The sequence below is a fragment of the Chrysemys picta genome, chromosome 2 (genome assembly GCF_011386835.1).
Source record: "Chrysemys picta bellii isolate R12L10 chromosome 2, ASM1138683v2, whole genome shotgun sequence".
Classification (NCBI taxonomy): domain Eukaryota; kingdom Metazoa; phylum Chordata; order Testudines; family Emydidae; genus Chrysemys; species Chrysemys picta.
In genome coordinates, this window is record NC_088792.1 from 269,251,376 (window position 1) to 269,268,271 (window position 16,896).

General features: G+C 45.2%; 1 protein-coding gene across 2 annotated transcripts in view; it reads left to right on the plus strand.

Annotated features, from left to right (window-relative positions):
* Positions 1–16,896, plus strand: part of FER1L6 (fer-1 like family member 6) — a 147,034-nt gene that overhangs the window by 53,483 nt on the left and 76,655 nt on the right. For both annotated transcript variants that reach the window (XM_065586105.1, XM_005288782.5), the window contains exons 7-11: positions 1,813–1,891; positions 5,341–5,497; positions 6,329–6,515; positions 11,044–11,236; positions 12,185–12,531. In XM_065586105.1, coding sequence (XP_065442177.1) covers positions 1,813–1,891; positions 5,341–5,497; positions 6,329–6,515; positions 11,044–11,236; positions 12,185–12,531 — 963 coding nt within the window. The remainder of the gene's footprint in view (positions 1–1,812; positions 1,892–5,340; positions 5,498–6,328; positions 6,516–11,043; positions 11,237–12,184; positions 12,532–16,896) is intronic.

Genomic DNA, 16,896 nt, shown 5'->3' on the forward strand with positions numbered 1-16,896 from the left:
ATTTTCCTTGTCAATTTAAGAGCCCCATCCTGCAAGGGGTGGAGCCCTGTGGGACTTCAGTGGGAATAGAGAACACTCAGAATCTCACAGGGGCATAGGTGCTGGAACTAGGGGTGCTACCGCACCCCGGCTTGAAATGGTTTCCATCATATACAGGGTTTACAGTTTGATTCAATGGCTCTCAGCACCCGCACTGTACAAGGGTTCCTCACACTTCTCACCAGAAGGCCCCTATCTGCCCACAAAGTGTAGTTTTCACATGGGACTATCCCTGAATATCCACTCAGACTCTGGAGAGGGGAGAGAAAATAAAAGGAGAGCAATGAGAGAACTGGACCCTGCCCTTGACCTTCGCTCTAATAGATCCCTTTCTTGCCCCGACTAAAGCTTTATAAATGTCATGGTTTTGGTTGCGCAGGACTTGTGAAAGTATTTTATGTGGAGTGGGGCTGCCAGTTTGGTTTCCATGGGTTCAGGCCCCTATTGCAGCCACAAAGTCAAAGTGAAATTCATCCAAAGCTGTTGTTTTCCCTGGCTTCAAGGTGAAACCACTGAGTTTTCATGGTTTCTTTGAACCCCAAAGCCTATTTTAACTCAGGTTCCTTGAAAATTAGATGGATACTATATTAGTGATTTGACTGGTCTGGCATTAGGTTGGCTGCTGCTTCAGTTTCCCAGAAGGCATTGCTGAAGGCTACAGTCACATGATCCTTGGGCTACATGTCCTATGATTTGAGAGGAGACTCAAGGTCTATCTCCTCCATGACAGACCCAAACCAAAACCTGAATTCCAGTCTGTATCTGTGTCTAGAATATATAGAACTGAAGCCCTGGATACATGTGCTTCCAAATTTGAGGGCTCAAAATCCAGATCCAAATTTGAATTCTTCCCAAGTTTGTGGCGTGTGGATTTGGCTGTTCTAGAAACATGAACTATGAACTCAGATCCTAACCCAGATCTAGGATTTTAGTTTCAGGCCTATCTCTCCTTCCAGTTTGGTCAAAAATTGTTTGAAAGATCTGCTAGCTCTTGTGAACCTTTTCTCAAAAATGGGTTGAGTTCCAGACTCTTAATTAAACCCAAAACCAGTGAGATTTGTTTCATAACAAAAGGTTCACACCGCTCTTCTTCCAACCCCACCACAAGGAAATGCTGCTGGCCAGCAGCCTGCTTGTCATCAGTGGTACAGACTCAGGGATTTGAAAACCAAATCCAGATGTGAGGGGGAATAATCTGACCAGGAGATGCTGCTGTTGAATCCCTAATCTGGAAGGATGGAGCAAGTGTCCCATGGACCTGATCTTCCTCTGATTTGCACCAGTTTACATCCGTGTCACTCACTGATTTCAATAGAATGACATTTTGTGAGCTCAGCATTGGGCCCATTGCGCGAAATACATATTGAAACTTTGGAAAGTAACAATGTAATTTCTTCTCCTCTGCCTACACACAGTTTTTGTACCAATTTAACTACTGGTTTAGAAAACAATACAGGCACAGCCCTTAGCGTGGATGCAGTTATTCCAGGATAAAACTCCTTATATCCCTCTTGCTTGTTTAAATGGGCATATATAAGTAGTTTTATATTGTTATAACTGTGGGTTCCACTGATTTAACTATATTGGTTTCTAAACTCATACAATTAAATCAGCACAAAAACTGATCAGCCCTAAGGTGTCTATGTCTGTTGTTAGATACGATCCCTACTGGCTTCTGTGGTTGCTTTTGTCATCTATGTCAAATATCTTTGCTTGGAATGGTGTTTCATATATTGAGTGGAAGGGAATCTCTAATGTGCCTTTCTTTAACAGGTTATGCACAACAAGCTGATCGGGAGCTTATTGATTGGTTCCTTTAAAGTAGATTTGGGGACAGTGTATAATCAGCCAGGTAGGAGATGCATTTTCTAACTTCTCTTTTGTTTCATATGTGTTTTTTCTGTTGTTTGTCTTCTTCAGTCACGTGAATCTCTTCTTGGGGCCATCACAGAGTGATTCACCAAGGTCCAGGTTTTCAAAAGAGCTCATCTTCTGTTTAGTCACCAAAATAAATGGCTGGAATTTTTTTTTTTTTTTTAAGAGCTCAGCATGTTGCATGCTAAGTGTTGCAAAGTTAGCTGCAGAAAACTAGGTGTTTTTGCAAATCTGGCCCTTATTTAGGTGATTAAATGGAGTATGAATTCTTATGAAAAGCTGGCCCCATTTGTGTATGGTGAGCGCTTGAAAATCTGGTCCCGTGTGTTGTATAAGAGGGGAGGTCAGGAAGGGAATGGGGGAGATAGAGAGGAGACTGGAAAAGGGACCATGTGGGACGGTGAAATGAGAAGAGAAAAACAACAGAGAAAGACAAAGGAAGAAGAGACAAAGCAGGAGAGAGAGGAAAAGATCCAGCCCATTTGCATCATCACCTCTAGAGCTGTTAAGCACTTTCTGAAATTTTAAATAAACAGCCCAGGAAGGAATTTCGCTGATTTCCTCCTACCTCACATTTATGACCAGCTCTATGAGTCACAGACTGGAATTGTGGTTCTAGAAAACAAATATCTACACTGCAGTACAGTTTTTAATGTATTTAACTTCTCAGCATCCCAGTGAGGGAGGGGCATGCTATTTTATAGCTAGGGAGCTGAAACACAGAAGCTATGACTTCACTGCAAAAAAAACCAACCCTGCGGCAGCAAGTCTCAGAGCCTGGGTCTACAGATTCGGGCTTGTGCTACAGTGCTAAAAATAGCAGTCTAGATGTTCCTGCTCAGGCTCTCAAACCTGGTGAGGAGGGGAAGTCTCAGAGCCCGAGCGGGAATGCCTACACCATAGCATTAGCCCGAGTCTGTAGACTCCATTTCACTCATCACTCTAGCCACTCAGAATATGGAAGACACAGGCCCTGTCTGCACTCTGTTTACCAGGCTAGACTGGGCAGCAGGTTTACCCCTTATAACTGTCCTACTATATAAGGCTATTCAACAGAACTGCCCCAATGGCTTCCTCTTTCATATATTCCTCTGAGGTAGTCAACACAGAGGGAAATATTTCTGTCTATGTTGATCAAGAAACCCTGGTTCAAACCTGGCTAAGAGCAACCTTGCTTAAACGGACACCAGCCATCATTTGGAGAGGGGTGCACTGGGCCATACACTTTGACACTGAAAGCCTCTAGCAGATTCAGCTTTCAGCTTCTTCCCTTGGGGCTTCTCTTTCCCATCCTCCCACTGTTTTCTTCTGAATCAGCTGCTGTGCTTGTGCCTTGCCTGTAGTTCCCACCTAGGGCTTCATTGAGCAGCACTTCACACTGCTCCTCCAAGCGTGTTTATTTCCACTCAGCTCTGGTTCACATGCCTGTGCCTCTCCCTCTCAGTCATCCACCACTCACCATTATTATCACTTGCAAATGTTCTTGGTGAGCAGGAGTGTTATTCTCAGGAAAGTACAAACATTGTTTGCAGCTCTCTGACTGCTGACATGCATGCTGCAGTGGGCGTGTTTGTGCCAGCTGCATGCCCAGCGTCAGAGCCCTTAGAAATTGTCCTGAGTGGTGTTTCATAGAATCACAGAATCACAGAACTGGAAGGGACCTCGAGAGGTCATCTAGTCCAGTTCCTTGCACTCAAGGCAGGACTAATTATTATCTAGACCAGTGGTTCCCAAACTTGTTCCACCGCTTGTGCAGGGAAAACTTCTGGCGGGTCGGGCCGGTTTCTTTACCTGCCGCGTCCGCAGGTTCGGACGATTGCGGCTCCCAGTGGCCGCGGTTCGCTGCTCCAGGCCAATGGGAGCTGCTGGAAGTGGCAGCCAGTATGTCCCTTGGCCTGCGCCGCTTCCAGCAGCTCCCATTGGCCTGGAGCAGTGAACCGCAGCCAGTGGGAGCCGTGATCAGCTGGACCTGCAGACACAGCAGGTACACAAACTGGCCCGGCCCGCCAGGGGATTTCCCTGAACAAGCGGCAGAACAAGTTTGGGAACCACTGGTCTAGACCATCCCTGACAGGTGTTTGTCCAACCTTCTCTTAAAAATCACCAATGATGGAGAGTCCACGACCTCCCTAGGCAATTTTTTCCAGTGCTTAACCACTCTGACAGTTAGAAAGTTTTTCATAATGTCCAACCTAAACCGTCCTTGCTGCAGCTTAAACCCATTGCATCTTGTCCTATCTTCAGAGGTTAAGAAGAACAATTTTTCCCCTTGCTCCTTGTAACCACATTTTATGTGCTTGAAAACTGTTATGTCCCCTCTCAGTCTTCTCTTCTTCAGATTAAACAAATCCAATTTTTTCAATCTTTCCCTCATAGGTCATGATTTCTAGACTTTTAATCATTTTTTGCTCTTCTCTGGACTTTCTCCAATTTGTTCACATCTTTCCTGAAATGTGGCACCCAGAATTGGATACAATACTCCAATTGAGGCCTAATCAGTGCAGAGTAGAGCAGAAGAATTATTTCTCATGTCTTGCTTACAACACTCGTGCTAGTATATCCCAGAATTATGTTTGCTTTTTTTGCCAGAGCGTCACACTGTTGACTCATATTTAGCTTGTGATCTACTATGACCCCCAGATCCCTTTCCGCAGTACTCCTTCCTAGGTAGTCATTTCCCATTTTGTATGTGTACATCTGATTGTTCCTTCCTAAATGTCCTTATTGAATTTCATCCTATTTACTTCAGACCATTTCTCCAGTTCGTCCAGATCATTTTGAATTTTAATCCTATCCTCCAAAGCACTTGCAACCCCTCCCAGCTTGGTATCATCTGCAAACTTTATAAGTGTACTCTCAATGCCATTTTCTAAATCATTGATGAAAACACTGAACAGAACTGGACCCAGAACCGATACCTGTGGGACCCCACTTGTTATGCCCTTCCAACATGACTGTGAACCACTGGTAACTACTCTCTGGGAATGATTTTCCAACTAGTTATGCATCCACCTTATAGTAGCTCCATCTAGGTTGTATTTCCCTAGTTTGTTTAAGAGAAGGTCATGTGAGACAGTATCAAAAGCCTTACTAAAGTCAAGATATACCACATCTACCACTTCCCCGCCATCCACAAGGCTTGTTACCCTGTCAAAGAAAGCTATCACGTTGGTATGGCATGATTTGTTCTTGACAAATCCGTGTTGACTGTTATTTATCACATTATTATCTTCTAGGTTTTTGCAAATTGATTGCTTAATTATTTGCTCCATTATCTTTCCGGTACAGATGTTAAGCTGACTGGTCTGTAATTCCCTGGGTTGTCCTTATTTTCCATTTGATAGATGGGCACTATATTTGCCCTTTTCCGGTCTTCTGGAATGTCTCCTGTCTTCCATGACTTGTATTAGCTTGTATGTTTTACAGGTCATCAGTTTTGTGACAAGTGGGCACTTCTCACAGACCCTGCTGACATTAGGACAGGAGCCAAGGGATACTTGAAGTGTGATATCAGTGTTGCTGGGAAAGGAGACACGATACAAGCCATTCAGAAAGCAAGTGATGCTGAAGAGCAAATTGAAAAGTACTGTAAAAAATTTCCTTACTTTTCATCTGTCCAAGAGAAAAAAAATCCATGAAAAGTCCTTTTCTCCTGTTTATAGAATACATGCCTTGCTTGTCTAATCTGGGATTGTTTTAACCAAAGTCTCTGTATGTACTGCTTTGATGTGCTGGGAAGGGATGGGGGGCAGGAGAGTTCTTCTAATTCCACCAGCAAATGAAAGGGGGGCATTATTGTCAGTCCCCTGCCTCTGAAGGAGTTCATTCTCATCTCAGGATACTGCTAACTCCCTGCCTGACTGACTTTACTCTGGGGCTATTTGAAATATTTCTGAACAGCAATTTTTTGCCTGGAGAATGCACCAGATTGCAGCAAACTTGAGGTGTTTTTTTTTTTTTTTTTAAACCAATATGACAGGAAGATATTCTTTATCCCCCTATTGTGTGTGTGTGTGTGTGTGTGTGTATTCTTTATATACAGGTACAAACACTGCCCCCCATTACAAGCTACACACACCATATGCTGTGCTGCCCTATCACTATACTCAATATATTTTACAGGAACAAAATATAAACATTTCTAGCAGGGGCACTTCATAGACATCTGCTTGCCAAGTGGTGTTGCCGCCTTCTGCAGTTATGGTCACTAGAGAACGCTTTTATTTAGGTGGAAAAACAAATGCACACTTCATGTCCCCCATTCCCATCCCCCATCTCTGGGACACAGTATTTATCACAAGTTACGCTGTAAAAAAAATGGTGTGACCCCTTTGTTAAAAAAATTGTCTTGGAATCACTTCATTGTCTAGCTGAGTTTTCATTCTGAGGGAAATGGCTTTTTTTTTTCTTGTAGGAACCTCTTGATCCCCAAAGGATTTCCATCTGAAAGACCATGGGCCAGATTTTATGTGAGAATCTATAAAGCAGAGGGGCTTCCAAAGATGAACTCCAGCATCATGGCTAATGTCACCAAAGCATTCATGGGCGACAGTAAGGACCTTGTGGATCCGTATGTGGTGGTCATGTTTGCAGGTCAAATGGTAAATTGGGACTGTATTGCTCACAAATGTAGGCCTTGTTTCCTATTGAGTTACTTGCAAACGTTAAAGCTGATGCACTTTTACTTAGGGCAGGTCTACACTTAAAACACTGCATCAGCACAGCTGCACCGATGCAGCTGTAGCTCTTCAATGAAGATGCTCTAAGCCGGGAGACAGTTTCTCCTGTTGGCTTAGTTAATCCACCTCCACGAGAAGTGGTAGCTATGTTGGCGAGAGAAGCTGTCCCACCAACATAGCACTGTCTAAATCAGCACTTAGGTCAGTATAACTACGTCACTCAGGGGTGTGGATTATTCACATCCCTGAGCAATGTTATACCAAAGTAATTCTGTACTGTAGACCAGAGCTTAGTGTCTTGAAAAGTAGGATGAGTACATTCTTTTGTCATCTTTAGTGCCCAAATTGCTCAGGACCTGAGTAAATGGCTGACTTAATACCAGTGGTATAGTAGTAGGGAAAATAAAGTGCTGTAGATTCACATTAATAAAACATGAAGTCATGATGCAGAAAAACTACACACTGTGGTATTATGCTAATGCGATACGTCTAATTCGCTTACAGTCACGAAAGGCTAAAAATTCCCAAGCTGTCACAAGCTGGATTCTAAGGCTGCATCTTCACTAATGAATTTCATAGCTCTCATTCTGTACTCTCTTCTGATGGTAGCTGTGGTGGAAGCTGTATCGCAGACATAGGGCTCTAGTGGCGCTGCTGTTTTTATTATTGTCCCTACAGATGAGGCCTGTTTGTACTGTAATTTCCACCATTGCTACCACTGGTGGAGATTCACTCATGCTTCATTCGGGCTAGGAAGTTTGCTAGTGCAGACAAAGCCCAAAGGCCTAGTTCTTGCCTTATGTAACCTTTGGGTGAGCTAGAGTTCACTTCACTGCCCCGCTCCAGTGCCTAAAAATACCCGACTCCCATAGAAAAGTAGCTGGAGACCCACAGGTCATTCTCTAATGATTTTCAGCAAGGATTGCATAGGGTCAGCCTCACCACATTTAGGTCCCAAAAGGAACTAAAGAAATGAATTTAATTAAAAAAACTTTATAAAATCTTATGATAAAGAAACAAATAATAATCTAATTTTTACAGCATAACACAGCTATTTTATAATCCACAGACATTATCTTCACAGTTATACATAAACATAAATGAAGAAAAATTAAAATCTGAACAGTTTGGTCCCCACAGAAACATAGTGAGAAGAAACTGAGAGTTCCCAAAAGCTTAGCTTTAGTTCACCTAAGTCTCAGTTAGAGTCTTTGGTCACCAAATCTATACAATCTAAGGGTATGTTTACACTACCCGCTGGATCGTCTTGTCTAGTCTAGATGCGATAAATTGATCCCCGAGCGCTCTCCTGTCGACTCCTGTTCTCCACTGCCGCGAGAGGCACAGGCGGAGTGACGGGGGAGCGGCAGCAGTCGACTCACCGCAGTGAAGACACCACGGTAAGTTGATCTAAGTACGTCGACTTCAGCTACATTATTCACGTAGCTGAGGTTGCGTAACATAGATCAACCCCCTCCCCAAGTGTAGACTTGCTTGTAGGAATCTTCCGTTGGGATCCAGCAAACTCTTCCTCTGCTGAAATCACTGCTAGCTAGTCAGCGAACTGATTAACCAACCACTCAGTTAAGTCACAAGTGTATAGATTTTAAGAAAATCCTGTTACAAGAAAATAGAAAACGGAGAATAGCAAAATATAAATGACTCTTTCCCCATTAGTTGGTGACTCAGACTAGTTGAGACAATTTAACTAAAACAGTTTGGCTAAAATCAAAACAACATTCAAAGCATACAGTTAAAATAGAATAAATTATTTTTCCCTCCGAGTTTCCCCTTGCTATAATTACCATTGCCCAGGCTGCCCTGTTAGAGGGTTAACAATATCACTAACCTGCTGCAAAATACTGCCGAGTTAGGGACAACAGCCTGCTTCTGTGCTCAGCTTCTCCCAACTCACACAGAGCACATGGCCTTTTGTAAAGCAGCTGCCCTGACTGCTCGCCCTCATGGAGTCTGACCCCAGCAGCAGGGAACCTATTGGAGCAGGGCCAGTGGAAGGATGTTTCACGCCCTAGGCGAAACTTCCACCTTGCGTCCCCCGCCCATCCCTGAGCCCCCGCCCTGAACCCCCCCTGTGGTAGCTCCCTCCCTCCGCCCTGAGGCGCCCCACCCTGAGGCACCCCCCTGCCCCAGCTCACCCCTGCCCCGCCTCCTCCCTGAGCATGCCGTCTCTGCTTCACTTCTCCCGCCTCCCAGGCTTGCGATGCCTAAGCTGATTGGCGCCGCAAGCCTGGGAGGTGGGAGAAGTGAAGCAGCCGCGGCGTGCTCGGGGAGGAGGCGGGGCAGGGGTGAGCTGGGGCGGGGAGTTCCCCTGCGTGCCGCCCCCTCCCCCCCTTGCTGCAGGTAGCCCTCCCCACGCTCCACTGCCCCAGCTCCCTCCGCCTAAATGCCGGCATCGACCGGGGTGGCCGAAGATCCGGCTGCCACGGTCGCTGCCAAAGAAAATGGCGCCCCCCAAATCCTAGTGCCCTAGGCAACCGCTTAGGTCGCCTAAATGGTTGCACTGGCCCTGTATTGGAGCAGATCCAAAACTACCACACATAATTCCAGCAGCTTCTGGATGTGGAGTGCTTAATCTGCCTAGCAACAATGACCCAGACACAATTCACTCCTACCTCCCCCCAGTGGGTCTCTTAAAGAGATATCTCCCTGTTTGGCACATGCGTTACACTTACACCAGTTTTACTTTCGTGTAACTTAATTGACTGGCATGGAGTTTGTCTTCATTACACTGGTGTAACTGAGATCAGAATCAGGCTGAATATTTACACCCATATTTTTTCATTAACTTTTCAAATCTGTTCATATGGAGGCTTTTGCAGAAATTCATTTTGTGCATGACAAATGCATTGCGACTGCAAATGAAGCCATTATTGCAGACTTCTAGCTTCCTAATTTGCACCCAGGCTTTCAGTTCACGTGCACAAAGCTGACTTTCTGAATATGTAAAACTTTACTCCCGAAAAAAAATGTGGGTGCAAATATCTGACCTATTTGTGGGTTTGTGAAAGTCTTTGTACACAGTTTGGGTTTTCTGGAACACAGTTCTAATTATAGGGGTAGGAATTATCCAGTGGTGTTTACTATCGGATGCGGGGTTAAGGATTAGGGCAGACCTCCCAAAAGTCCCAGGTTTTGCAGAACTGTCCTGTTTTAACCCCCAGATTAAGTGAATATTTCCTGCATTCAGGGCCATCCAGAAAGGGGCAGTTTGCCCTCAGCCTCTTGTTTGAGAGGGCCCCAAAACTGAATGGTGTTGCAACCTGGTGCACAGCATTGAAGCACCACTCAGATTTGGTCCCTCCACCCATCTGGAGCAGACAGGCCAGTCCTGAATGATACTGCATCTTGCTTTAGCCACATGAAATGTCAGGAGGCATGAATTAGGGCAGATGGATCCAGGACTGCATGGATCCACTGGCTGTTCCCCTGAGAACTAGGAATGCAAAAAACAATACTACAGCCAGAAGTTGCAGTAAGGTCGCTGGAACAGCCCTGCTTTCACTTTCAGGCCTAGGTGGAGGATTCCTGCCCCTTTGGGCCCTCCCTGACATGCCCAGTCACATGGGGTGCACATTGCAGCCAGGACTTGCCTCATTCTAATTTAGTTCCTCCTTTTAAAGGTAAACTAAAATAATCCTGCAAATAAATAAGTCGAAATGGGTCACAAGTGATGCATAAGGCCTTGTGCTAGCTAGGGATAGATTTCACCTGACAGGCAACAACTGCGCTAAAGTACCACTTGTTCTTTAGAACCAAAGTTTTAATTTGAAAGGCCACCTCCATATGTGTAGTTTTGCATGGCAGAAATGTCACTCAGAGTGCACAGAGAGGAATTGAACTGGTACATTGAAGAGTTACACATCAAACTAAACTCTACTAGTTCTGCGTGAGAATTCCAAGGCCAGGATGTAGCCCTTCATTAAATACTTAGGAGAAAACAAAGAAGGAAACTCCCACAGTAGTTATTGCAATGTAGCATTATGCTCTGTGTTAGCACTGACTAATAGAAAAGCAGAGATGCTTTCAAGTTTCAGTAAATATACTAGACTGCCAGGGCCAGCTCCAGGGTTTTGGCCGCCCCAAGCAGCCAAAAAAAAAAAAAAGCCACGATCGCGATCTGTGGCGGCAATTCGGCAGGAGGTCCTTCGCTCCAAGCGGGAGTGAGGGACCGTCTGCCAAATTGCCGCCAAATAGCTGGATGTGCCGCCCCTCTCTGGAGCGGCCGCCCCAAGCACCTGCTTGCCTGGCTGGTGCCTGGAGCCGGCCCTGTAGACTGGAAAACTGTGCTTAAAAATTATTTTTATTTAGACCACATGCTTTCTCTGTGATAGAAGAGACAGGGCTTGCTAGAGGACTTTGTTACATGCAGCATTGTTCTCCAGAATCTAGTCTAGCCTCAAGGTCTAGAGCTGCTGGTCTTTCATTTCAGGGACGAACAACAGTGCAAAAAAACTGTGCTGATCCTGTGTGGCATGAACAGATTGTCTTCAAGGAAATGTTTCCCCCGCTGTGTCGAAGAGTCAAAATCCAGGTGTGGGATGAAGGCAGCATGAATGATGTGGCCTTAGCCACACACTTCATAGACCTGAAAAAAATCTCAAATGAACAAGATGGAGATAAAGGTAAAGAGGAAAATGTTTGTTATAAAAACTCTCCCCCGCCCGTAGGATAAAATTCACCAGCGTGATGACTGGATACTAGTTAAGACCCAATTAAGGACTCCAAAGGGCTTTAGTGAGGGGTAGGCCTTTTGTTGGTTGTATGAAAAATCCTACTTATACAGAGCTGAATCTTTTTGTGTGTTTAATGGAATGATGTTGTCCCCTTTGTTACAAAGACTCCTAAAAATCACCATTTTGATCAGTATCTAAAAGGATTCTTACCCTTTCTGGGAATGTGGCAATGATCTGTTTCCATGTGGTGTTTCTAATTCAGTTAGGGTCAAGAGATGTGAATTCAGGGCTAATGCCAAAGGCACTTGCATTGCCAGGCAAACAAGTATGTATCACTTTTCAGGGGCAGACCAGCCTTCTATTTCTGATCTACTCAATGGCAACTATTTGTTCCCAGTTACTCAAAAAGAGAAAAATAAACCATTATAAAGTGTCCTAGAGCTAAATCCTCTCCCCAGCTCCCAGTCCAAGTAACAGGATGGGCATTGGAACTCCTGGTCCAAGGATAGGGATCTTCCCCCCACATCCCAGTCTCAATCTGCAGAGCATGAAGGGAGCCACTCCAGGGCTCTGGCACCTCTCCCATTCCATCGAGGGAATTGCTGGAGGAGACTCATTGTGGCAGATAGTCTGGTTCATGCGGCACCACCCCAGTCCCTAGGTGATAGTACATAGGTTTCCCCTGTGGAGCAGTGCTCTGTACTGTATTGGGATATGCACACGAGTACAGCCTCCCCAAATCCCATTCTGCAGCTGGAGGGACACCAACACCCATAGAAGTGGGGCCAGATTGGGCCCCTTTATGAGTAAAACTCTCCGAGAACAGAGTTCTGCAAACAATGTGTGAGAGAGTGAAAGCTTGTAATGCAAATATTGTAAAATATGCATCATCTCCAGGGTTCTTGCCTACTTTTGGACCAGCTTGGATCAATCTCTATGGCTCACCTAGGAACCACTCCCTAATGGACGACCACCAGGAGCTCAATGAAGGTTTTGGGGAAGGCGTCTCCTTTAGAGGCCGCCTCCTAATTGAAATTGCAGTGGAGATACTTTCAGGGGGAGCGCAAGAGTCTAAATTTTCAAAGATCATCAAAGAGATAAAGTTACCTTCCAAAGATAAAGACTCCAAAGCATCTAAAGGAAAAGAGAAAACAGACAAAGCAGAGGATGGGAAATCATCTTCTCCTTCAGACAAGGCAAACTCCACCGAGGCGGAAGTTGAGCCCTTCGATGTGCCCACTGAGGTTAGTTTAAAATTTAGAGATTGATTGATGCGTGGTTCAAAGTATGTAGCTAATTGACAAACTAAGGCCCCAGTCATGCAGTCAGGTCTGTAACCTGGATGTGAATCACCACAGATGCAGTGGGTTCATGAGCTCACATCCAGTTACAGGGTTTGCCATGCAAATGGATCATAAATTTATATATGTCATTAATATCATATACTGAATAGGATGGAAATCATTATTTGCTATAGGTACGGTACAAGCACCCGCATATAGGGTTTGCACACATATAGGAAGACTCAGTCCCATAGCTTCCTATTGTGGGGTTTCTTGCACCTTCTTCTCAGGCATCTGGTGCTAGCAACTGTCAGAGACAGGATACTGGACTAGTTGGACCATGGGTCTGACCCAATATGGCAATTCCCATGTTCCTAAGTCCTAGACCTGAAGTATTCACCATCTAATGTTGAGTAGCTTTATTTAAGCACCCACTTTTAGTTTTGGGGTGTCATAATAGGACACACATTTAAAAATTAGGTTCCTCATTCTCTCTTGGAAATAAACTGTTTCCGAAACCGTGGGTGGACACCAGCAGTGGCTTTACTGTGCACCCACAGAAATAATGAAACCAAGGGTGCAAAAATACTGAATGTTTTTGATACAATATTGATAGGCTTCACGTTAATCATATTTGGGTATAGACCCCCCAAGAGCAGAACTGCATTGAGAAAACGTACATTTTCACAGGCAAATATACACTCCTTCTGGCCCAGTGCAGAGGGGAGGCCCATGGGCGAGAGTGAATCTGTCCCACACTCACCCCACAGCAGCAGCTCCTGTCTCGGGTGGGGGAAGAGGGGCTGGGCCTGGCTACCCACTCTGGGGATTGTGCCTGGGATTGAAGCACCACTCATGACGATGGAGGGACAGCCAAGCCAAACCTGAGTGGCGCTGCAATCCTGTATGCCAGGTCACAATGCTCAGAGCAGGGAGCTGGGCCAAGACCCACGGGACAGGAACTGCTGCTCCAGGGTGAGTGTGGGGCGGGCTTTCTCTCCAGCCATCCCCTTACCTGTGACTTCTCCTCCACACCAGGCTGGGATTAGGGTTGTGGTCCTGGGGCAGAGCACGCTGCTGCAGGTACCTGGCGCCCCCTCAGCAATTTACTGAAGTGCACTCATTGAATTGGGAGACTCCATCCACCCCTGGTGGGCAGCTAAGCATGGTTGACAAAAGGTTCTGCTGTGTTAGAAAACTTGGTGATATGAACAGGGCCGGCTCCAGGGTTTTGGCTGCCCCAAGCAGCCCCCCCCCCCAAAAAAAGCCGCGATCGCGATCTGTGGCGGCAATTCGGCGGGAGGTCCTTTGCTCTCAGTGGGAGTGAAGGACCGTCCGCCGAATTGCCACCAAATAGCTGGACGTGCCGCCCCTCTCTGGAGTGGCCGCCCCAAGCACCTGCTTGCCAGGCTGGTGCCTGGAGCCGGCCCTGGATATGAAGAGGCAGAACCTAGCCTTTCTCAGGTCTATGGCCATCAGCATTTCCTTTCTTTAGGAACATCTCTCTTTATGGTCATTCAGGATGGAGAATGCAGCTTGCAGACTGCTACCACAGTAGTGAGGGCCATCTTCCCTGAACTAGGGCCAAATTGTGTGCTGGGGTAAATGGATATAGCTCCATTGCCTACAGTAGAATTTCACCTATTTACACCAGCAGAGAATTTGGCTCACAGTCATTAAGGCCACTAGCCTCTCCTCCTTTAATTTCCTCCTCGAGGCCCACTTCTGCTGTAATACCTACAAGAAACTGGCAACTAATAATATCTAGGAATCGAGCCAGCGGGGATAGTTGGGATTGATAGGCACAGGGTCTGATTGTCTTCCTTTATTTATGCTAATCAGTAGTAGCACCATTAAAGTCACTAGTGTGAAACTGGCAGAAGTGTGAGAAGAAGCAGCCCAACTGCATGTTTTCCCCTCTCTCTTATCCTTCATGTGGCTTCTCTTCTGCAATTGCGAGTGTAACGCCGACAGATCCCAATCGTCGGCAGGCAGGATCGAACCTGCGGCCTCTGGAGCTTAGTGCATGAGCCTCTACCGCATGAACTAAAAGCCAACTGGCTGTTAGCTAAGGCTGTAGAGCAGACTCATTTTATCTCTCTCTCTAAGGCTAGGTCTACACTACCCGCCTGAATCGGCGGGTAGAAATCGACCTCTCGGGGATCGATTTATCACGTCCCGTCGGGACGCGACAATCGATCCCCGAATCGACGCTCTTACTCCACCAGCGGCGGTGGGAGTAAGCGCCGTCGACAGGAAGCCGCAGAAGTCGATTTTGCCGCCGTCCTCACAGCGGGGTAAGTCGGCTGCGATACGTCGAATTCAGCTACGCTATTCACGTAGCTGAATTTGCGTATCTTAAATCGACTCCCCCCTGTAGTGTAGATGTACCCTTAGTGTCTCGGGTTACACGAGCTCTTTGGAGCAGGGATCACAACTTAGTATGGGCAAGATCTTCAGCTGCTATAAATTGGTTATAAATTGGCTCCATTAACTTCATACAAATTGAGTTAGGCTGATTTACATCAGCTGGGGCTCAGTCCCTTTCTGTTTTAAAAGGGTCTAGTGCAATGTGAGAGGAAGGGGGGGGTCCAGTGGCTACGTCTCTAGACTGGACTTGGAACCCCAGGTTCAATTTCCTGCTCTACCACGGTGACCTTGGGCAAGTCATTTAGGTCAGGTCCTCAAAGGCATCTAACTCCCATTGATTTTAATGGGAGTTAGGAACTTAAATACCTTTGAGTCTGTAACTCAGTTCTCCATCTGTTAATGAGGCTAATGGGGTGTTCTGAGGATAAATACATTAAAGATTTTGAAGTGCTTAGATAAAGTAATAAGGACTATAGAAGTATCTCACATAGATAAATAGACACTACTATAATGCCAATTAATAGTAACAATAAGGATTTATTACAGTCAAGATAATTGTTAGCAACTGGTATCTGACTCTCAAATTCAGAATGAATAAAATGCGATAACACATCTTCATCCTGTTTGATATTCTTTCCTTGTTGACATTCAAATATATTTCCTGCTGCTGTAGACAGAATCATTATGTTACTGACATGTAAAAGGGAAGTCAAGAATGCTGGAGATTACAAATAAATTGAAAAGTGATAAAATCTGCAACATTTTTATGAGGTCTCTCTGCAGATTGGGGTAAATCACCGTGCCTCATAATCTGACATTACTGACTGAGCACAATACCAAGAACATAATGAGCATTCAAAATTCATTACTTTTGTAAATGGGAATAGAAGAGTGTGGCACAGATTCTGAGTCCTAGTTTCACTCATTGCCATATGCTTCATGGTAATGTTAAAAAAAATCATGCAACAGTGAAATGAAAACTGAAATTCAACTGCAATGCATTGTCTTTGGTAGTTTTACTATGACATGCTGATATTTCTTTCAACTTAGAGCTATCCCCTGCAGTAGTACACTGCATACTTATTTCAAGACTTATATGCGCTGGGCTGTACCAAGAGCGGTTTGTTCCTTTGAGAAAGGCAGGCAAACAAGCATTAAAATACACATGGTTTCTTTCGTTCATTGCCCCGTTACACAGTCTTTTAGGAGACTCACTGGGCCAACTTGTGCTTGAAGTTACACTCAGTAAATCAGCATTCCCACAGTGAAAGAAAATATCAGAGAACTATCCAGACCATCACTGTGCTTACAGCTTTTGAACAACTAACAGTGTACTGGGGTCTGATCTGAAGCCGATTGAATGAGAAGACTCCCATGGATTGCAATGGGCTTTGGACTGGGGCTCTGATACTGCGACGTGCTGAGTGCTTTCTGGGAAGATGCTAAGCACCTTCAAAGCTCATTGACTTGAGAATGCTCAGCATCTCCTAGGCTAATATTCTGGAGTGCATTACCAGGAGTGTTGTATGTAAGATGAGAGAGATAATTGTCCTGCTCTACTCAGCACTGGTGAGGTCTCAGCTGGAGTACTGTGTCCAATTCTGGGCACCACACCTAGGAAAGATGCAGACAAATTGAAGAGAGACCAGAAGAGAACCATAAAAATAATAAAAGGTTTAGAAAACCTGACCTGTGAGGAAAGGTTAAAAAAACTGGGTATGTTTAATCTTGGGAAAAGAAGACAGAGGCAGAACCTGATAAAAGTCTTCAAATATGTTGAGGGCTGTTATAAAGAGGACAGTGATCAATTATTATCATGCCCACAGAAGTTAGGGCAAGAGGTAATGGGCTTAATCTGCAGTAAGAGTCATTTAGGTTAGATATGAGGGGAAAAAAAGTGTAACTATACAGATAGTTAAACAGTGGAATAGGCTTCCAAGGTAGGTTGTGGAATCC